The sequence below is a fragment of the Protopterus annectens genome, chromosome 17.part0, assembly GCF_019279795.1.
Source record: "Protopterus annectens isolate FY-2018-M chromosome 17.part0, PAN1.0, whole genome shotgun sequence".
NCBI lineage: Eukaryota > Metazoa > Chordata > Ceratodontiformes > Protopteridae > Protopterus > Protopterus annectens.
Genome location: NC_056751.1, coordinates 652408503 through 652432529, shown reverse-complemented (window position 1 = coordinate 652432529; position 24027 = coordinate 652408503). Strand labels below are relative to the sequence as shown.

Sequence of the window (24027 nt, the reverse complement as noted above, 5' to 3'; positions counted from 1 at the left end):
AGGAGTGTCTATGTGTTTATATATAACTCATATCTCAGTGTGTGTGTGTGTGTGTGTGTGTGTGTGTGTGTGTGTGTGTGTGTGTGTGTGTGTGTGTGTGTGTGTGTGTGTGTGTGTGTGTGTGTGTGTGTGTGTGTGTGTGTGTGTGTGTGTGTGTGTGTGTGTGTGTGTGTGTGTGTGTGTCAGCTACTTGGGCAAGGACAAGAAGCACTGGTTGGACAGAGAGGGTGCTAGAGTTTTTGGCTTGACCACTAGGCTGAGATCTGTACCCTCTAGCTGTGCCAGTGGGGAGTTTTATTGGGGATCTGGAGAAAAAGTGAGAAACCAGCCCCAGACTGACTGTGATCTCTGTGTGTTTTAAGGGAAATTGTACTTTACTCTGTGCGTACTTGTTATCCTCCCAATGTGGACGCCCCTCACTGGTGCTAGTGTTGAGGATTGAGGCTCTTTGATTACTGAGGCCAGTGCATGGGCATCACAGGCTCATTCACCAATGACTGTTTTAAATGAGTGATGCTTGTATGATATTAAGATGTCCTGGGAACACCTTAAGAAGTAGGACATGCATTTTTCACTTTTCTATTTATTATGTGGCAGAAACTTTAATTAAATGCATTATACCATGTTAATGATTAAAGCATTGATAGTGCTACTTATTTCCTAAGAAAATTAATAGTGATATTAGTACCTGTCATTTTCATTACACTTAGTTTGCTTGTATTTTTCTAATCCATACTTATTGTATTCCCCAATGAATTATGTAAAAATCATAACCCCCAAAAAGCATCTAGCAAAGACATTTAATTTTAAAATACTCATACTTTGGCCTAATGAAAAAAAAATCGAAATTTACCAAGAATGTGCAAGTGATGTTGTTGCTGATACTTTTACTCATTACACCTTTTTTCAGACTTAGTATTTGAAAGATATACAAAGGTTTATTTTATTTAGTTAAATTTTTTTTGTTGTGTTTTGTTTTAAGGCACAATTCAATCCGAAGACAATTGAATCTCTCAAATCCAGATTTCACCATCCAGCAGTTCCAAAAACAGGACTCCCTGTCTGGACTAGGACGCATTAAACCAGAGCTCTACAAGCAGAAATCAGTGGACACAGATGATGGCAGGAGAAGCAACAGCAAATTTTGTGGAAAACTCAATTTTATTATTAAATATGACTGTGATATGGAACAGCTAATTGTTAAAATTCATAAAGCAACAAATTTGCCAGCAAAAGACTTCTCAGGTACTTCGGACCCCTATGTAAAGATTTATTTACTGCCAGACAGAAAAATGAAACACCAGACTAAGGTTCACAGGAAAACTCTTAACCCCATTTTTGATGAAGTGTTTTTATTTCCTGTACCGTATAATGATCTTCCCAACAGAAAACTACATTTCAGTGTATATGACTTTGACAGATTTTCACGGCATGACTTGATTGGACAGGTGGTAGTGGACAATTTTTTAGAACTGCCAGATTTTCCAGGAGAAACAAACCTATGGAGGGATATAGAATATGTTACCTCTGTAAGTATATTTTCATCATATTTTATAAAGAGTGTGATAACATTTTTGTGTTTACAATGCAGATCTTTTGTCTTCTACAGTATGAGAAGAAAGTTAAAAACATTATGTCTCAGATAGTAAGCAACTTTATTATACTGAAATTTAAAGGTGGGGTATTAGAACTGAAATTACACATTGGTTTAACCTGTTTTGTTTAGGACTTTTAAAAACATTCTAAGCTATGTACATTTGTAGTGGGCAAGGATTAAAACATGTGTATGATTTCTTATGGAGGATGGCTTTATTGGCTTATTACACACAATGCAACAGGTCAGCTTAGTGTAAATATTAATGGTGGGAAGCAGACCTTCCAAATTTTGTAACAGGGGTTGTATAACTGAAAGTGAAGAAAGACAATGTTTGTAAGACAAAATGTGTATATTCTGTATGGCATCCCTTGTGCTTTAGCATAGCAAATTGTCATTATTTGATTACCATACAGATCAGCAGGACTTTTTTTTTAATTAGATTTTAGTAAAGGGTATGTTAGCACTGGTTAGGAATACAATTACATGCATCATGATCTTTGGTGAAGAAAACAATATTGGTTGTATCCAATGCTGTTGATTCATACCCAGCTTCTGCAGCAACTCTGTGCATAGCCAACAGTACCCACAGAATTTCCTTAGCAAGTAGGGGAGCTGCACTAGATGGCCAGGTCTTTCTTCCGTATTACGTGCACACCTCACACATACACTCACAGACAAATTAGAGTCACAGTTCCATATGCTGTGTGTCTTCAGTTTGCGAGAGGAAGCTGAAGTACCCAGAGGAAGCCCACATGGATGCAGGGATGACAGGCACACTCCACACAAAAAACACTCCAGCCAAGAACTGAACTAGAGGACGTTTTGCTATGAAGTGACACTGCCATTTACTGTGTCACTGTGATGTCTGTACTGAGCTAGCTAGTATATAGCAATTAGTTGCAAAGAAAAGTCAGTAGAGATGATATCCTTCTCTGTCTCTGTGGTGGTCAGCTGTTAATAAATGATGGGGTTTAAAATGGATGCATCAGAGCTTCCTCCAACCGCATGGACTTTTAATTCATTTACTGTGTTTCTTAATCTTTTATCTTTTCCCTGACACACACACACACACACACACACACACACACACACACACACACACACACACACACACACACACACACACACACACACACACCGCAGTATTGCTGGCAGATAGTTCTGTACTTAAAACAGTTGAGGTAACATTACAAAAGTGAATCAGTTCAATATTTCTTTGTCTTTGACAGGATCTCCATGTACAAAAACTAGAGTTTCTGTAGCAGTGTTCTATGCTTGAACATAATCAGAGAGAATGTTAATTAATTAGTGTTTATGAGGTAATTCATTATATGTTGCTTTTCTGTCTGACAGAATGGCACACATTCATACATGCTGATTGAAGAAGTGCGTGATTTGAGATTGTGTATTTCCTCTTAGTGAAATCGTACAGTCTTCCACTACTGATCATTCTATACTTAAAACGTAGCTCTTAATATGTGGTTATACATATGTATCATAAACACTAGTGACATAGCAGCCATGTGGACGCTGTTTCAGTGGGCCATATACAACCAAAACAAATGTACACAATCTGCAATCTGCTGAACTGATCATTTATGTTAACCTGACAAAATCAAAAAGTATTTTAGGAGGTCAGTCACCCTTGAAATCCAGTACATGTCAAGGCTGCACACCATACCCCTTACATAAACATTATACTTCCAAGGATCCACTTCCCCAAGGTTGTGTTAGACTGATGTTTTCATATTTAAATAACAGGGTGTGTCAAATAAATCCCCTCCTCAAATGGGAAGACAGAGGATTTTCATGATATTGATCCCTTGTGCAGTAATCTTAGCGATAAGGGTTATATTGTGCAAAGGATATAACAGTCAACCAGCTTCAAAGCTTCGTGACACTTTCCACTCAGCTAAACTGTCATGCAGTTTAAGCAGAGCTGACTAAAAGACACGTGTGGGTGCCAAACCCTTCAGATCTTTACTGCCACTAAAGATTACGCATGTCTAGGGCTTTTGAGGATCGACATTTAGCTTTGCACTGTTCCTTTGCTGAGCAGATAAGTTCCCCTTGGGGGGGGGACTTAAATTTTCTAAATATTGTTTATGTTTTATAACTTCTCTCTTTATGAAATTTATTTTAAAGCTTTTTACAGTGTGTGTGTGTTTTTTTTTTCCCCACCAGTATTTGCTCCTTCTCTTTTCTCGGAAAGAGGCAACATTTTTGGCTTGACCATGAAACAAACTACTGGCCCCATGGTTGGCTCTTCCAGCCAATAAAAAAAAAGTTAAGCAAACAGTCTTTATCACCACAGCAGGCTAGCAGTTTATCTCAACCACAGGTGGGTGACTCTGCTATTGCCATTTTGTCCTCATATCACTCATCATTTACCACAGATCCCACTGATGCAACACCTACAGCCACTATTGACCTCTGCAGCTGTTGGAGTCCCTTAAGTGGGCAAAGGAAAGCCAAGCCACTTTTGTCATTCCTTGGAGATGGAAGAGGGACGTCTTTCCCTATTGTGTCAGAATGCTGTGCCTATACCTGGAGAAGATGCTTTTGCCATTGCTAACATGGTTGACCCCATTTTTTCCTGTAAAAAAAAAAGGAGAAACTAAGCATGCGTCTTCTCCTCAAATTTCCTTAAATAGGAATAGTTCATTGCATCTGGCCCAGAGTTCAATTCATGCTATCAATCCTTCTTGAAAAGTATTTTGTGGTAAAAGAAATAGGGATACCTTGTTTCCTGAAGAGATTCAAGATTCTGAATCTGAACAAGAAGATAAAAGAAGAGATGTAGGGTTTTCTCCTTGGATTTCTGATTCATATTCAGAGGAGAGCTCTTTTGAGACTATTCCTGGAATATGCCAGTGTTTTCCATGGGAGAACACTGAGTTTTCTCCGTCCCTCAGAAAATACTATGAGTTATTACAGAAGGATTTTAGAATCTACACCCATTCCTCCTGTTCTGCCTGCTTAAGAGGGTATGTGTGTTATTGCCTACAATTCTGGATAGCCAGTCAGCTGGCCCTAAAGGCAAATAGAATATGTATAATTTTTATACACAATTCCCAAATCTGACCCAGCAGCTATAGCGTGGTTTGATTCCTCTGCTGCTAAACACACAGTTCATTCCAATCCTACTCTTTTGGATAAGAAGACAAACAAGGTAAAACACACCTTGAAATGCTAAAGCAGCTTTTACCAATATAAACTACTGTGTGCGAAAAGCTGTGCCACCACGGTGGAGGTTAACAGCTATTTTAATAGACTCAAACAATAAAATCTATAAAAGAATCTATAAAAAATATGAAACTCAGAGTAAAACTAAAAATAAATGCAAGTGGATAAGCTCTTTCTGCAATCACCTTCTTCATATCCTATTTTGTTAGCAGAACATCTTGGTTTTAAAAGGTAATAATCTGTCAGTCTCACATTATCTCAGAGGTCTCCACACCTTGACCATCCCATTTAAGCCAGGCAACTTGTCAGCCTGTAAGGCAGCAATCCATCCAGTCTCAATAATGTCTCTTCTGTTGAATAGATCTCCTCCTTCTGTTCTGTTGAATAGTTCTCCTCAACAGGTTGTTCTTGCCAACATAAAATCCATTACACAGACAGCAGGTGGCAACATATATAACATTATTAGTGTTACAATATGCATACACTCTGAGCCTGTATGTTTTCAAGGTAATCAGATGCTTGAGTAGATTGCTGAAATTTATGGAGCTGCAAGCTCTGCATTTTATACACTGAAATGTACCACATCTCAAAGTAATTGGTTTAACTCCAGATCCATGTTTATCATGGAGCAATAACCTCTTTAAGTTATTCTTGAAGCAGAATCTAGGCATTTCGCCAGCTATATGTCTAAAGTTATCATCAGCTGTCAGTATTGTCCAATTCCTCCTGATAACCTCATATACCTGTTGGACATCATTACTGAACATAAGCAAGCAACTCAGCCCCCCAGTTTCACTTTTTTCTCTGGCATTCGGTTCATCTTCCTTGTGTGTCTTTCCATCCAAGAAAAAAGGCTGACCTGTTATGTTTCTTAGACACCTGTTATTCTGGACTCCTTTCTGAATTTCCCTTTTTATATATTCATGTTTGTGGAAATATTATATCAAGCGATCCGTCTCTTCCTTGTATGTGTCTTCATTGGTGCAATGTCTGGATGTTCTAAGAAGCTGACCTTTAATAACATGTGGATAAACATGTCTAGGGTGCTTGCTAGTCCTATGTAATAAATGATTTTTCTAGCAATCTTTCATATGTATTTGAGTATTGAGATTGCCCTTCATTCCATACTGTACTGTAACATCTAGAAAATCTATTTTCTCTCTAGAACTACTAACTTTAAATTCAAGGAAGGTTGTAGTATTGCCAATGTATTCAATAAAATCAGGGCGTTGTTAATCATTCCCTGCCCACAGAAGGAATATATCACCCAGAAATTTCCCGTAGTAGGCTATATATATATATCTTCCATGTATTTAGATTACTAAGGACATGATCAGTCCATAGCAATGCTGGAGTAACTGTTAGCACACGAAGTACCCATCGCTACCCACCATTTCTGCCAATAATGCTCATTCCCATAGATGAAAATGTTGCTCTCTAGAATAATATCCAGTAACATACAAATCTGTGTAATGGTAGTAATATCAAAGGTGTTCCTTTGCTTTAGAAACTGATGTATGGCCTCTATACCAAAGTAATTTGGAATGACCGCGAAAAGACTTTTGACGACCATTGTTACCCATCGTTAGATAGGTTTTGTCATTCAAGGACTGAAAATAATGAAATAACTTCTAAAGAAATTGGGGGTGTCCTTCAATGCAGTTGTGGCTCTAGGGACTGCCAATTTTAACTTTGTTTTACAAAAATAGATGCTGGCTGTGTTATCCAACCTCTTCCAGAAACTATAGGATGCATTGGTGGATTACATCTGTCCTTGTGGATTTTTGGCAGGCCATTAATAATTGGGGTCAGTGGATGTGTTACCATCAAATAATCATATAAATCCTGCCTTATTACTCTGGTCATTAACAAATCATAGAGAGTAGCAGGCACTTTATTGGTCAGCTTGTTCAACTCCCATTTAGAAATGTTCATATATGTCTCTTATCACTCAGCATATCCAACATTCTCTTGTTGTAATCAGTCCTGTTAAGAACAACAATAGCTCCCCTTTATCTGCTGGTTTTATCACAGTGTTGTCATTATGTAATAGTATAGCATTCCTTGCATCAGTATTCAGGTTATAAAAGTCATAGCGACTCCTACTGTTTTGAAGCTGACATACTTCCCTCTAACAGACTCTGGTGAACATCTCTACTGGTGAATGAGGCAGGGGAACAAATGTGCTCGGCTTCTTCAGAATGTTAGTCAAGTCATTGCTATCATTGTTCTTACCAAACATATTTTTAAGTAGTACATTCCTGCTGTGAGGTACTTAATGTCCATTGCAAACTCACTGAGTGTAGAGGGAAGTGCAGGAATAAAAGAGAGACCCTTATTTAGCACAGGCATCTGTGCTCCATTTAATGTATATTGTGAAATGTTAACAACATAGGATTCTGTTTCATTTATTTTCTCTGCTGTCAAGTGAAAATCTTTCTCATTTTCCTACCTCTGCTGATAGAATGATTCCTCTTTTATGGTTGATAGTGTTTCAGCAGTACAGGGAGCTCCAGAAACAATGGAACATGTAATGCAGAGTCTTTAGGTCTAGCCCCTGCGATGACATCCCGTTCATTATTGCCTCTAATCTTGTCAGTTTTCTTGATTGTGGTTTCCTGATTGTGGTATTAGGTTCTAGGCTTTGATGAGTGCTCCTCGGCTCTCCTAAAGGGGGGAATAGAATGTTGGATATGCTGAGTGATGAGACATATATGAAAATTTCTAAATGGGAGGTGAACAAGCTGACCAATAAAGTGAATGATACTCTCTATGATTTGTTAATGACCAGAGTAATAGCATGGGATTTATATGATTATTTGATGGCAACACATTCACTGACCACAATTATTAATGGCTTGCCAAATGCATCCTATAGTTTCTGGAAGAGGCTGGTAACAGAACCAGCATCTATTTTTGTAGAACAGAAGTTGATAAAATCTACACTCCCTAGAGCCACAACTATATTGAAGGACACCCCCAATTTCTACAGAAGTCATTTTACTGTTTTTAGTCCTTGATTGATAAAACCAATCTGATAATGGCAACAATGGATGTCAAAAGGCTTTTCACGGTCATTCTGAATGACTTTGGTATCGAGGCCATACGTCAGTTTCTAAAGCAAGGAAACACCTTTGATATTACTACCATTTCACACATTTGTATGTTAATGGGTATTATTCTAAAGAATAACATTTTCATCTATGGGAATGAGCATTATTGGTAGAAATGGAGGGTAGCGATGGGCACTTCATGTGCTAACAGTTACTCCAACATTGTTATGGTCCAATGGGAGACTGACCATGTCCTTCGTAATCTAAATACAGAAGACATATATAGCCTATTATGGGAGATTTGTGGATGATATATTCCTCCTGTAGACAGGGAATGATCAACAACTCTCTGATTTTATTCAGTACCTTGGCAATACTCCATCTTTCCTTGAATTTGAAGTTCATAGTTCTAGAGAGAAGATAGATTTTCTAGATGTTACACTACAGTATGGAATGGATGGCAATCTCAATACTCAAATACATAGGAACAATTTCTAGAAAAAGTATTGATTACATAGGACTAGCATGCACCCTAGACATGTTTATCCACATGTCATTAAAGGTCAGCTTCTTAAATCATCCAGATGTTGTACGAATGAGGACACATACAAGGAACACATGGATCGTTTGATGCAATGTTCCCACAAATGTGGATATAAAAAGAGGGAAATTCAGAAAAGAGTCCAGGATGACAGGTATATAAGAAACATGAGAGGTCAGACTTTTTTCTTGGATGGAAAGACGCACAAGGAAGATGAACCGAATGCCAGAGAAAAAAGTGAAACTGGGGGGCTGAGTTGCTTGCTTACATTCAGTAATGATGTTCAACAGGTATGTAAAGTTATTAGGAGGAAATGGAAGATATTGACAGCTGATGATAACTTTAGACATATAGTTGGTAAAATACCTAGATTCTGCTTCAAGAATAAAAACTTAAAGAGGTTATTGTTCCATGATAAACATGGATCTGGAGTTAGACCAATTACTTTGAAATGTAGAACATTCCATGTATAAAATGCAAAGCTTGTAGCTCCATAAATTCCAGCAATCTATTCAAGCATCCGATTACCTTGAAAACATGCAGGCTCAAAGTGTATGCGGATTGTAATACTAAAATGTTATATATGTTGCCACCTGCTGTCTGTATAATGGATTTTATGTTGGCAAGACCAACAGACCCTTTAAGGAACAAATTCTACATCACTTGAGTGACATCAGATTACACAACAAAACTAGTACTCTGTCTCAACATATTTTCAAATACCCTGATTACAAGTTTTCTTTCATGGCCTTGGAAATTATTGATGAAAGTTTGAGAAGAGGAAATCTATTCAACAGAACTGAAATTGAAAGTGGCTGACAAGTTGCCTGGCTTGAACGGGATGGCCTATTTAAAGCCTTTGCTGAAGGGGCGGGGACTTCTGAGATGACTGTGAGATTGTAGATCATTACCTTTTAAAACCGGGAAGTTCTGCTAATGAAACATGATCTGAAGAAGGCAACTGCTGAAAGTGCTTATTCACTTGTATTTATGTTTAGTTTTACTCTGAGTTTAGTAGTTTTTATAGATATTTTTATAGATTTTATTGCTTGCGTCTATTAAACTAGCTTTTAACCTCCACCATGGTGGCACAGCTTTATTTTCTGATAAGAATGGGAAAATTATTGATAAGCATGGTGAAAAGTGTGTACTTTGATTTTCAGAATTTTGAATTGGCATCATGTTCATATGTTAAAGTCTGTTCTGACTAATTTTGAATGTATGATGAGTATTTTATCTGCACTTTCTTCTTGTGAAGAAAAATCTACTTTAAATGATTTAGTTCCTTCTTTTGCACAGGTCACTACTTATTGTTTATAGCATGTGTATGACTCTGCTGATACTTCTTCCTGGACTGTGGCCACTGATACTGTTTTGAGGAGGTTTGCATGGCTGCATTCTGAAAACTACCCAGATGATAGTTAAAAATGAGATTTTAAATTCTCCTTTAGATAGAGATTTAGTTTATGACCCCTTTGCTGCTGAGGTGATCAAAATGTGATGAAAGGGATACGCTGATCCAGGGAATCTCTAAGATTTTCCAGCCCTCCCTATATAATTTTTTTAAAGGTATTCTTTAATTCTTTATCCAACCTTGCTAAAAAGCAGAATACATAGTCTCAAACAAAATACAAGGAAACAGACATTTAAGAAGAAATGGCAGGGTGGTTCCAAAAAGAGGCTTCAAGCTCCAAAAAACAAACAAACAAAAAAAAAAAAAAACAAAGACAGTCCAAGAAGTCTGAATGACTGTTCTAGAGACCTTGGGATGTCCTCTAACCATGACCCCTTTTTTCTTCCAGAAAGTCTGAATCTCCATTTTACTCTTTGGCAATAGATAGGTTTAGACAAATGGGCACTGAAGATTATTCATCAAGGTTACAGATGGCAGTGGGAGGAAATTCCTCCTTTTCAGGAGATCATATCTTATCCCGCAGGCCAGACTCTTTTGTCTCTCCATGCCCTTCATCACAAGGAGTGATAGTAAAAGCTTCTCCTTTCTAGATGGGGATAAGGTTTTTATTCAAGGATGTTCTTAGCGCCAAAGGCAGGAAGAAGATGCTTGGAGACTGGTTCTGGATCTTTTTTTTCCTAAATGTGTTTCTGATAATACCCAAATTCAAAATAGTGTCACTTCACAACCTGCCAACCTGTTACTTTTTCATGTTTCCTGGTAAGACTAGACTTAAATATGCTTATCATCACATTCCTATTCATTCAGACTTTAGATGTTTCTTAAGGTTTGGTGTGTCTGGATTACACTATCAGTTCTCTGTTTTATCAAAATTGGTCACAAAGTGTCTAGCTCCAGTTATAGCTCACGCACATTACATGTTATCCACATTTTTTCCGTATTTAGATAACTTGGTTATCTTTGCATAGTCTTTTTTAAAGTGTCAGGAATCTTTTTCTTGGGTGAGAAATCCCTTACACAAGCTGGAATTCCAATAGAACATTCAAAAGTATTTCTTGACTCAATCACACAGGATTGTGTTTCTTGGATGTCAGCTAGACACCACAGTTCAAAGCACTTTTCTTCTACAGGAAAAAATAGATCTATATCTTAATCTATTTCTAAGGTTTTACACTCAAACTTTGGTCACTGTGAAGGAATATTACAGGATTTGGGGTCTCATGACCTCTGTGAATCTCACAATACCCCTGGCAAGACTCCACAAGAAAAGGATACAGTGGTATCTGAAGTTTCTTTGGTCCCAGAACCAAAACTCTTTGTCTTTTCAATTCCCAGAACTGTGGCTTGTCAGAAGAGAAGCCATTTGGTGGAGACAACACGTATCCTTCCCTCCAGGTCTCCTCTTCTCCCCCTGCCTATTACAAAACAGTCAGTTACCACAGACACCTCAAACTTTGGTTGAGGATCAGTACTCATGGTGATAAAAGTGCAGAGTGTTTGGTACGCCGAAGACATACACAAGCACATAAATATCTAAGAGATGTTATGATTTCTGGCTATATCCCAACAGACTGCCACCAATTAAATGACATCCCTTAGTAGCATGGGTCAGTAACTAAAGAGCTTCAATCCTCACTACTGACTGCAATACAAGACTGTCAATTAAACAAAAGTAATATTTCACAATTTTCCTCTAAGATCACAAAAGGAACATGCTCTATTTTTCTGGGACTGGACTGTATACCTCTGTCCACCCAAATGTATTATTCTTATTACACACAGTACACTTCAGAGCAAAGTGTCCCAGTTTAAGACCTCTGATACATTCACACTCAAAGTCTCACATGTCCAAACACTTCGGAGAAAGTCTGACACAGATTTCCAGCGGTGTCTCTTTCCCAAAATAAATAAAGAAACTCCACCACCAGTTAGAGGGACTTCATGTCCTTCAAAAGGGGTGCCCAATTATGAAAATTAATCATCAAAATAAATGATAGCTATGACCAGAACAGCCAGGCCTCTGGGTGACCTTGTGAATATCAAACAGGTAGAAGCACTCTCTAATCTCTAAAGAAAAGCACTGGTTTCCAACCACAATGTAAAATAATGAAAAACATTTAATAATAAGTAAAAATGATTACAAAATTGAAAATCAATAATTTCAATAAACATTAGAATTCAGCCACCAGAAATGTAAATCAAACTGTGGAGAGGAATCCATTATTCAAGAAAAACTATATCTTAAACTAAGCTTTCCTCATCTAACTAAAGAATACTGACAGTGATCTACTCTAAGATATAATAGCAAGGCCAAGGAAAGCATACAGTTTTCTTGGTGAGTTTTCTTTTTTTGGTGTCTACTAACTGATCAGAACTTGACAAACTGCTCTGTACTTGACAAACTACAGTCTCAACTGTCTCCACTGTCTAATTTCAAAATAAAACAATAAGCTGTAAAAAAGATTCTTTTTCTGTCAATCAACTGTTTAAATCATCTCCTAGCAGCAAGGAGCATTTCAATTACATCACTCACTACTCAGCTGATTCTCCACAGTTTGTACTTTAGATTGTCCTTCTCAAACATGTGCAGTTAGAACTGTATCAAAGCAATTGCAGATTCTTTAAACATTTTGTTTAAACAGAAAAATACTCAACATTTTAAAACTTATTTACATTTTTGCAACTAGGCATGCTGGCATATAATACAAGTCAATATGCACAAATCTCCTGCCAGACATGCTAATGCAGATGACAGTGTTTTTGGTTTCTTCACATTTCTTTCCCCTTATGATTCAAGCACGTTTTTTCAAGTGACCCTTGAAAATCAACACTTGAGAAAATGGCTCTGTCTGGGAATATCAACCCACTTCTCTCCTGGGCAATCCATTTTCACTAGCTTTATTAACCTCACTTCAATGTTGTGTGGTCATATCATATGCTTGCAATCCTAAACTCCACCTCTTACCATTCTTCTTTGGCACTAGCACTACTGGGGAAGCCCAAGGACTGTTAGACTCATGAATTACTCCCAGTTCTAGCATTTGCCGTATTTCCTCATTCAGAATCTGCTTCACTCTCTCAGATACTCCATAAGGAACCTGCTTAATAGGTTTTTGAAGTCCTGTGTCTACATGGTGCTGCACCAAGTCAGTACACACAGGTTTCCCAGTGAACATATCCCCAAATTCCAGCAATGCCATTTTTATCTCCCAGACTTGATTAGGAGCTAACTGTAATGATAAGGCAATCTCTTCCACAGATGTGTCAATCCTATCCTCACCCACAAGATCAGTTACCATATCCCTTTCAGACTGTTCCTGCCATCCACATTGAATGGTTAATACTAGGGCCTCCCTGTTGTGATAAGGTTTCATCATATTCACATAGTACATTTTGTACCCTTGTCTCCTACCTATAAAATTGACCATGTAATTCACATTATTGCTTTTCCTCACCACCTCAAAGGGTCCCTCCCAAGCTGCTTGTAACTTATGTCTAATAGGAATAAGTACCATCACCTTCTGTCCCTCAGTATAGCCTCAGGTTGGAGCATTCCTGTCATATTACACCTTCTTTTGTCATTGAGCCACTGCTAGGTTCTCTTGAGATAAACCCATGAGCTCCTTAAGTCTTGTCTGAAAGTTGAGAACATAAGCTACAACAGACACTTTTTGAGATTCACTCTCACCTTCCCACTTTTCTCCAATTAAATCTAAAGCTCCCCTTACCCTATGCTCGTATAACAACTCAAAGGGTGAAAATCCTGTAGATTCTTGCAGTACTTCCCTGTTCTCAAATAACAGATGGGGCAAATACTTGTCACACTCCCTTTTGAACTGGTCTGTAATGCCTGTAGCATAGTCTTCAATGTAGAATTTAACCTCTTCACAAGACCATTAGTCTGAAGATGGCAGGGGGTGGTCTTTAGATGCTTCACCCCACAACGTTTCCACAGACAAGTCAGGAGGTCTGACATGAAGTTGGAACCTTGGTCAGTCAGTATTTCCCGTGGAAAACCTACTCTGCTGAAGATTTCTATCAAAGTATTTGCCACCTTCTCTGCCTCAACAGACAACACAGCCACCGTCTTAGGATATCTGGTGGTATAGTCTACTACCAACAAGATGTATTTCTTTCCTGTAGAACTTGGAGTACTCAGGGGTCCCACAGTACCTAAGGCCACTCTCTGAAATGGCTCTTTGATAACAGGCAAAGGCATTAATGGAGCCTTATCCTTGTACAACTTTTTGGCACTGTTCACAAGTCCTACAGTATCCTACCACATCTCTTGTAATCCCAGGCCAATATAAATTTTGCATAATATGTCTCTTAGTACAGCTGATGCCCATATGTCCTGAGAAAGAAATGTCATGCCCTATGGCTAAGAGTGGCAGGCAGTAAGCTCTAGGCACTACCAAGTGCTGTTATCACTTCACCTTCTATCCCACCTCCAGGAGTCTATTCTCTATACAACAAATCTGTGTTCCAGTATACAGAGTCCCCTCTTCCTTGATCCTCAGGTGCCTCCTTAACCATTTTTCTCAAGCTTTGTAACATAGGCTCCATAAGTTGAGCCTGTCTCAACTCTACCTCCATGACCTTCCTCAGCTGCCTTTCTGCAGGAAGCCTAGTCAGTTCCAACAGCTATGCCTCGAAGTCACACTAGGTACCACCACTCATCTCCATCTGTGGCTCACATCCAGACTTACTACTACCAAATAGCACCTTATTTGAAACAACCACCACGCCAGTCCCAGCCTCAGGTATGAAATCTTTCTGGGTCTCTCCCAGACTACTGGACCTACATGTCTTTCTCCAAACCTGACTGTATGTACACATGGTACTACATCATCAAAGTCATTCCCTATCATGACATCTGCAGGAATATCCTCAAATACCCCTAGTTGCTTGCTTCCTTTTCCACCCTCCCAGTCAAGATGAACCCTAACCAAAGGTATTTGGAAAGGGGTCCCTCCCAACACTCTGACTGGAGTGGACTGCCCAAGCAAGTTATCTTTTAGTCAGCTCAGTCAGCTTGAGCTGCCTGACAGTTTGGGCACATGGAAGTTGCTCTGTAAGGTTTTGGAAGTTGGATGGCTTTCATGTCCTTGGCAGGATATAAAAGGTTTAGCTAAGGCTACTGTAGCAATGATCATTCAAGCATCTATTGTAATGTCAAGTTTACTTACACAACTGTACTGTCTTGGTGTCCTGCAAAAATGTTGTCTAAGTCTTGTATGCTTAGTGCAATTTACTCATTTAGTAAAATGCTGTTTTGCTAATTTTGTTTTCGGATTTTGGGATTGATTGAAATAGTAGGTTAGCAGCTATTATGAAATGTAATCAAGGCATGAAATATAGTTTTATTTAGAAAGATGTAGCTATTTGTTTTGAATAATTTTTGGAGGGGGTAATCACAGGCTGCACTATGAAAGGTATCTCAAGCTTTGGTAAAAGAATGATCGCAAATGTAATCTGCTTCTCAGAGTCAGTTGCTACCATTGTAGATCTGTCCTAAACCTGAAGAAGATTGGTTCTCTATGCCAGGAGCTTGTGGGTTAAAACTGAATGGTTGGGAGATATGTTGTACCTGCAGAGTTTTAGCATGTACCTGCCCACTGTCACTAAAATATGCATTTGATGACATTAGAAGCCAAGTGCAGTGATATTTATAATGATATTTACTGTTACTGCATGGGGAACTGGGACTTAGTAGATGTGAGGGATGTTTTTATTCCTTATGCACCTTCTATTATATATTTTAAGTGATTGTATAAAAACATATCTTGGTGCAGAATAACAAATTAGTTTTAATGTTACATTACTAATCATACACATTATCAGTGCTGCACGCCTGCTCTGTTTTACATGATATGTGATTTAATCTAGTACGATCTAACTGTAGAACCTCTAGGAGAATTAAATCATGTACACAGTGATAATTACTGTTCATTCGTATTAAAATGTTATTGCATTGTGCAGCTTGAAAAATATGGTATGATTTGCCAAATGTAGCCACTGATAAGTAATATGTTATGACTGATATTTTCAAATGTTTTGTTGTTTTTAGTACATTTGCTTTCTTGTTGCTATATCAACAAACTTGGCCATTTTAATTTTTATTGATATCATTATAGTATTGTTGCACACAAATAATTTTCATCATTTAGAAAACTTCATAAAGCTATGTTGCATTTAAATCAGCGCTTGATTAGTAGTTTTGATATATGTGCTCAGATAAAATGCTGCCGTGTTCTTACTTCAGTACTTGATGAGTGGAATTGAATTTTGGATTTTATAGGAACAGGTATCTCTACCTGTTCAATTTTACTGGATGATTAAACAAATGTTACATCAAAAACACTTATTTTGTGGCTGACAAAACTATCCCATAACAAGGAATTTTCACTTTTATCAGTACTGTGAATGAAGGCTTAAATATTTCAAAAGCTATATCATGGTAACGTGAACCTTATTTAGTCCTTAAAAATGAATGAAAAAAGTACGGCAGTTATCACAGCTGTTTAAAGGAACCATTGCAGTGTTGTTCCCATGCATAAGATAGTAAGGCAGTTATCACAGCTGTTTATGGAACCATTGCAGTGTTGTTCCCATGCATAAGATAGTAAGACAGTTATCACATCTGTTTATGGAGCCATTGCAGTGTTATTCCCATGCATAAGATAGTAAGGCAGTTATCACAGCTGTTTATGGAGCCATTGCAGTGTTGTTCCCATGCATAAGATAGTAAGGCAGTTATCACAGTTGTTTTTGGAGCCATTGCAGTGTTGTTCCCATGCATAAGATAATAAGACAATTGTCACAGCTGTTTATGGAACCATTGCAGTGTTGTTCCCATGCATAAGATAGTAAGACAGTTATCACAGCTATTTATAGAACCATTGTAGTGTTGTTCCCATGCATAAGATAAAGTTCATTTACATTCTTTAGAGCAATATGGACTCACCTGTTGTCTATTGTGTTTCTTGCAAGGTTTTTTTAAATATTTTCAAAATACTAGTTTTCTGAATCCAGTTCAGAAGATATTTCTAAATGATAATAATTCCACTTCACTTCATAATTTATGCAAAAGTGTGGAAGTGATTCCAGCTTACAAAGGTAGTTGTAAAAGTGGTGCTCAGTTTCTTAGCCTCTTAGCCTAATTAATGTATGTGGGAAATTCTGAGAGGGTATTCGTAGTCTAAATAGCAAACAGATCACTGAGCAGTACAAATCACTATGATGATTCATTCTGTACTGGTCTGACTGAATAGCTTGGTTGGATTTGATGAATATGAGATTATGATAAATGGCTTCATCAGACTATCTGATGATAACTGGTTTCTGGATTTAGGAAAAGCCATTTTTCCTGCCTCACCCACTGTATTAGGTAATACACCAGAATAATAAAGAGCAATGCTTCCTTTGTCATGAGACTATGAAACTGGCTAAGGAGTTTAGAGTATTATTATTTATGGGATCTCATTACCGATGGTGTCCCCAGGAAACATGTTCTTTACATAAATCTGTTTATTGGTGTAAGTTAGCATGTATTGCTGACTCTGCAAACTGAATTTGTAGTATAGCCTTATTTGGCAGGAATAATTGATTGGTATAATTCTAGCCAACTCTTTTAATGAGGATAAATGTTAATATGATATTCAGGAACTTGAAGTTGCTTTTTTGTCTTACAGTCAGTAAATGTAACCTAATCTGTATAACCTTATCTAATCTGGCCAAAACTTTTGACACACTCTCCCCCTCAGGCGTAATAGAAAAGCTAAATGAATTGGGAATAAGCAAGCAATAATGCCAACAAATATTCAATATCTTAAGAAAAACACTGCTGCTTACATGCATTTCAAAGTAAAATGCAAGGTGCTGTCACTAATCTACATTCAAACCATTATTTGAGATATTGCACACATTCAAATTCATAATGCAGAATTCTCAATAAAAACTGACTGTAACTTATTCCACCCTAAAAACACGATAAAAAACATTCTCAGCCTTTCCCAGACATAATGACAAAATGCACACAGATTATCTACATATCAACAACTGTCTGACATCATAACATATAATGCTGCTAACTAACCATGATGGTATCAAGTTCTTAAAAACAGCACATGACAAGAGCTCCCAGTTGAAGGATAATGCTATGCATACGTCTGTCATTCCCTGTACTGAAAATGGCTAAACCATGAGACTAAAAACATCAGTAAACATTTAGGTTCATAGGTTCATAGGTTTATACTAGGCTATCTGCCCTAAGGCATTTATAAGCCTAGCCCAAATTATTGTGGCTTACGCCACCCCTTATATGAAAAAATACTGTGCCCATTAGTTTGTTGTGCCTCTGTCCAGCAGTGACCCAGAGATGATTCCCGGGGTAAACCTACGATCTCCCATCCACAGGTCTAGATTTCTCTTGAACAGAGTCAGCGAGGTGCTCTGCCTCACATGGACCGGGATTTTATTCCACAGCATAGGGAGTCTCTGAGTGATAAATCTATCCCTCCAGCACGTCCTATTTATATCCGTGCTAAGGTTTAAGTCGCTTGCTCTAGTGGTTTTGGTGGATTTGGATTTTTTGAGGTGGAGCATGTCCATTAATTCCGGGACATGGCCTTGTATGTCAGGCACATGTCACCTCTGAGCAGACGGTATGCGACTGAATAGAGCTGGAGTTTCTTCAATCTGGCAGCATATGACAGATTTTGGAGTCCCTTTATCCTTTTGGTGAGGAACTTTTGGGGTCTCTCCAATTGCTGCAGATGTCGGGTGAGATACATCCCGAATGGGGCATTGTACTCGATCATTGGTCTGATAAGTGAAGAGTACAGGGGAACAATGACCTCACTAGATCTGGATGTGAATCCCTTCATGATCAGGTGGGCAATGTAGAAGGTCTTTCTAACCACTTTAGCAATGTGAGTGTCAAAGAAAGGCCACTGTCAACCTGGGTCCCCAGGTCCCTGATAACCTCTTCTGTGCTTAGTGGATTGCCACCTATATGGTAGCTTGGGGTTACCTTGTTTTTCCGAAGGGTATGACTATACATTTTTGGCGTTTAACTTCAGGCCATGGCTCTGGCACCAGCTATCTGTTTCCGTGAGTCCCTTCTGAAGGATATCAGTGTCCGATGCACTTTCCACTATGGCGCCCAGTTTGCAGTCATCTGCAAACTTTGTCAGCCAAAGTCCTCCCATGTTGGCCTGTACTTCTGAGAAGTAGATGCCAAACAATAGGGCCAAGGACCGAGCCCTGTGGGACACCACTTGTGACCGGCTTGGAGTCTGACACAGCGCCAGCAACTCTAACCCTGTGGGTTCTGTCCTTAAGCCAGTTTGCAACCCATCTTGTGACATATGGGTTTACATTTAAGCTGGTAGTTTTTCTACAATACCGAGTGGGGTATTGTGTCTTTGCAAGGTCAAGGTAGGCTGTATGGACTGCCTTTCCCTCATCAATGGCCTTGGTGACTATTTCAAGAAGTCGACCAAGTTCAAAAGGCATGATCTTCCCTTGACAAAGCCAAACTGGGTCGGGTCCAATGTCTGCAAGTCCCTATATCTTTGTTTATGAGCTCCATTATGATCCTCTCCATAGCTTTGCAGACTAGACTTGTTAAGCTTATGGGCGGTAATTACCAGGGTCCGCCACCTTTGTGGAGTGGGACCACAGTTGCCGTCGCCACTCCTTGGGCACGTATCCTGTGGTAAGGCTGAGATTAAACAGCTGCCTTATGTGCAGGTTTAATTCCTCATTTAGCTCGTGTAGCACACAGCCGGGGACACCATCCGGTCCCATTGATGGTGTGTTTTTAGCTTTAGAGACCAGCTTTCACCTGCCCATTTGAGATGTCCGGGAGGCTACACTCGCCTGGGATAGTTATCTCTCCTTTAGGGGCCGAGACCGGGGTGAAGTTTGCACTGAACCTGTCTGCCAGTATGTTGGCAATGTCTGTGGGTTCAGTGATTTTTGTATCATTTTGGACTAATTCTGAGCATATCTGTGAGTTTCCACCCAGGTTCCTAATATAGCTGAAAAAGGCCTTATGATTGTCCTTTGAATCCATGGCAATTTTTCTCTCAAAATTGGCCTTAGTTGATTTTATGAGTGCTCGTATTTTTTTACTAATAATGATCAGGGGTGACTTCCCTTTTATGGATTTTGTTCTATCATGTAATAGCTTTCTCCTCTTATTGTAAAGTTTGTTAATGGCTGGGGTCCACCAGACTGGACGTTTGCCCTTTGTGGAAAGAGTCTTGGTTTTATTTGGGATTGCCTGATCCATGCAGTCCTGGAGGTGTTCATAGAAGGCATTTGTAAGGGCTTCAATAGCTTGGGTTGTGGTTTCCTCTGACTCAGGGGCCTTGAAGGATACCACACCAGTCTTGAGTAGTGTGAAGTTTGCTTTAGAGAAGTTCTTCACTATGGTCTTTTTGTTTGGGGTGGGGCGGGATGTGGATTTCCAGTGAGATTACTTTGTGAGCAGAGCTCACCAATGAGGGATATACTGTCGGTGTGGAGCATTTTATCCCCATGTTTGTGACAATGAGATCTAGTATATTTTCTCCTCTCGTGGGAACAGTGACTAGCTGTTCCATGGCATTTGAATTTATGAACTCCAGGAACCGTTGGGCTAGAAAGTTAGGGCTTGAGTAATGTTCCCAGTCTATATTCGGGCAGTTGAAGTCACCCAATATGATGGTGTTTGGAGATACATTTATACCCTCCAGTGTCTTCAGGAAGGCTGTGTGGGGTTCCTGAGTTTGAGAGGGTGGCCTGTAGCATGCTACAATTTGTAGAGCAGTTTTGCCTATTGTTAGTTGCACCTGGATGGTTTCCGAAGCTTCATGCGTTGCCACCAACCTGGAGGTGTGAGTATCCTTTATGAATATGGATACACCCCTCCTTTTGGAGTGGTCCGGGTTTTGGGGCGGGCATGATATGAGGTAAAACCTAATAGTGCGGTGCTCTCAGGAGCCTTGAACCAGGTTTCAGTTACAGCACAGACATCGATGTTCTCCATACTGAGAAGGGCCTCGTGCATTTTGAGATTTAGACTTCTGGCATTGAGCAGCATTACCCTCAATTTCTTCCCATTTTGTTTTCTAGGGTGGTAGGTTTAGAATTTGAGCCTTGCCTAAAAAGGCACTATGGGGTGGCAAGAGCCTTAGCCAATATCCGGAATCCCAGGGTGACAGGTGCAAGCCGTCCCTTGCGAAGCGTGGCTTGTCAAGCATGTCATCCCAGGCAGACAGACACTGGATCCCCTTTGAATGACACCAGACATTAAGCCAATTGTTAAAGCTGATCATCTTGTCTCTATATTGTGGCATCATTCTTGGTGAAGGAAGGATACTGCTGAGGGTTAGGGTCATACCTGCCTGGGCTACATAATCAGAGAGCTCCTCTATGTCTCTTTTCATGCAGTCCAGGGAGTGCGTCTCAGGTCGTTCACACCAGCATGGACAATGACACTGTCATTTTTGTACTTGCTGTGCAGTGACCAGACATGTTGTGTTATGTGGCGGATTCTAGCGCCCGATAGGCAGCTTACTGTGACCCTCTCCTTGTTCAGCCTGGTGAGTGGGACGTCAGTGTGTCTGACTATGGAGTCACCTATGACAAGTATGTTTGGTGTTGTATTTGGCCTTAAGGGCTGTGACTGCTTTGCACACTGCTTTTGTGGTTTATGTGTTGCTTGTGGGGTGTCTTGAGGTAGCAGTTGTTTGGGTGTCTGCTTTGGAGGCCTCTGCTGTTTAGGTAAATTTTACTCAGAGCCTCCGAGTATGTCTTTGTGTGTTTATGTGTTTGATTCAGTGGAGTGGTAGCATTATGTGAGGCTGGTTTTGTGGTGTGTGTAGTTGCCTTCTCCTCCTGTCTGGTCTTGCCAGTCCTGAGTTGAGAGAGCTCAGCCTCCAGTTTGGCTAAATAGCTGCATCTCTCAAGTATTTGTGTTATGTGGGAGGAGGAGAGGGTTGTCTGTGTACATGAGGCAGTTATAACATTGCCTCAAGATTCCCAGATTCACCAGCTGGACCGGAGAGGAGATTGACAACTGACCTTTGGACATGCTAGAATAATATTGGGAAATCCTTAATTGAAAACAAGGGCCAGTGGGGAGTGAGGGTGTAGTGCTTTTAATTTTTAGTGCTGACTTATATAATTGCTTTAGTGAGCAAGTGCCAGGTAACTTGAGTGCAATGTGATACAAGTAACTAAATGCAAAAACGTTGCATTATAATTACAAAGCAAACCAAGATATAGTTAAATAAGAGTACAGTCGATAAAACATTGAAAATACACTGCTACGCACCATAGAGATCATGTCTACTGCTTACTACCACCCCTTCAGCTAAGGACAAAGCTGTGAAGATAAGTTAATACTTTCCAAGTTATAGATGCATATGCATGCATTACCCCTGCTCACGCAGTGACAATGAATTGCATGATCCAGCTCCACAGTTCCAAAATGTTAGTAACCCAATTCGTGCAAAATGTAACATACTTAGCAAATTGCAGCTAGACAAGCAGCAGGAATGCAAGTTCACACTTCAAACACAAAAGAAAAAACTGCAAGGAAATGGCCTAAGCCGTTTCAAATCACCTGCCGGCACACACACACACACACACACACACACACACACACACACACACACACACACAGCCAATCAGGGGTCAGGCTCAGTCTCACGGGGCTGATGTCATCATGCATGCCTCTACACATTGATGACATTGTGGGATACATTAGTGATGGGTGATGACATCAGCATTATTGAAAAAATTGAAGGGGCCACTCGAAAATTTGTGGCACCCCACTATTTTAGCCTTAAAACTGGGAAATTCCAAGGAATTCGGTACAGTTGAGAGGTATGCTGACAAGTCTCATTTATAAGGACATGGAACATAATATAACAGACATGAACCACAAAGAGATTAAAAATATAATTAGATTACAGCTGCAGCAATTTGATTTTGCAAAAAGTAGCACAATTTGTTGATAGTCATTACAATGTACACAGTGCCTCCCTTATTTTGGCCAAGGCATTTTACATCATCTCTAATGATAGCATAGTAAACTAACTAAATGCGTTACAAACAGACCCATTTGTGAAAAGATAGATAGCAAATTAACTAAATGACAGAGCCCACATTTTGTAGATGGCAAGGGCAGTATCAGAGTACATGAAGGTGACCAGTGGTGTCCTGCAGAGCTCTGTGATGGGACAGCTTTTGTTTGGCATTTACTTCTCTGATATATAGACTAAATCCCAAGAACTATAGCTAACCAAGATTGTAAGTGACTGAAAACTGGGAGTCATTGTCAGATCTCTCTCTTACACAGTAGCTCTCCAGCAGGAACTTAAACTTATAAACGCTTAGTGTATTGAAAATGGACTTAAATTAAATGCTAAACATGCAATATTTTCACATTTGGCAGACAGATCATCCCCCTGCATATAGCGTTGACATACTACACTTCAAAATGAATATGAAGTTAGTAGCTTTCTAACCTAGGTTGATGATTCCTTTTCCATTGGTGTTCATACAGCAGCTGCTGCCAGGAAATGTATTCTATTTGGCACAGCTGACTGTCAAGGAAATATCATCCAGATGTAAAAAGGCTATTGTCCCACTGTATTCAGCATCAATCAAATCAATTATAGAATACAATGCCCCTTTTGGGACATACTTCAACAGACATATTTAACAGTCGAAAGGGTCACAGAGGTTTAAAACAAACAGGCTCATAGGTTTAAAATACCTAAGCTACCAGAAAAGATTGGAAACAATGTTCTTCTTTTCTGCATCGTATAGTCACCGTAAGGGAGACCTATGTCTACTGAGCAATCCTAGAACCAATTGTTTCGTACCTTCATAAATCAAACAGTTCTATAAGTACCAGGACAAGGGATGCAAACCTGCTGTAGCAGATAATTAAAGCAAGGTGGAGAGGCTGATTCATGACTCAGCATCTCCCTCACCACTGGAGCAGACTGCCCTGCGGATAAAGCAGTGCAATACTCTGTTTTCCATTTGATGGGGCCTGGATAACTGGATGAGTATTCATAAATTTTCCCCAAGCTTGACTGAACTAGGCCTGAAAGTGGACACCATAGGATTTACCCATGGTTTATGTGGTTTGATTATGTGGGGAAGCCTGAGTGATCAAACAAAGCCAACCACGGGGTAAATCTGGTGATACCCACATCCAGGAGTGGGT

At 39.4% G+C, this 24027-nt stretch overlaps 1 protein-coding gene across 1 annotated transcript in view; it reads left to right on the top strand.

Moving 5' to 3' along the window:
• SYT9 (synaptotagmin 9) overlaps window positions 1-24027 on the top strand; it is a 1541933-nt gene that overhangs the window by 745347 nt on the left and 772559 nt on the right. The window contains exon 3 of the mRNA XM_044059738.1: window positions 983-1529. Coding sequence (XP_043915673.1) covers window positions 983-1529 — 547 coding nt within the window. The remainder of the gene's footprint in view (window positions 1-982; window positions 1530-24027) is intronic.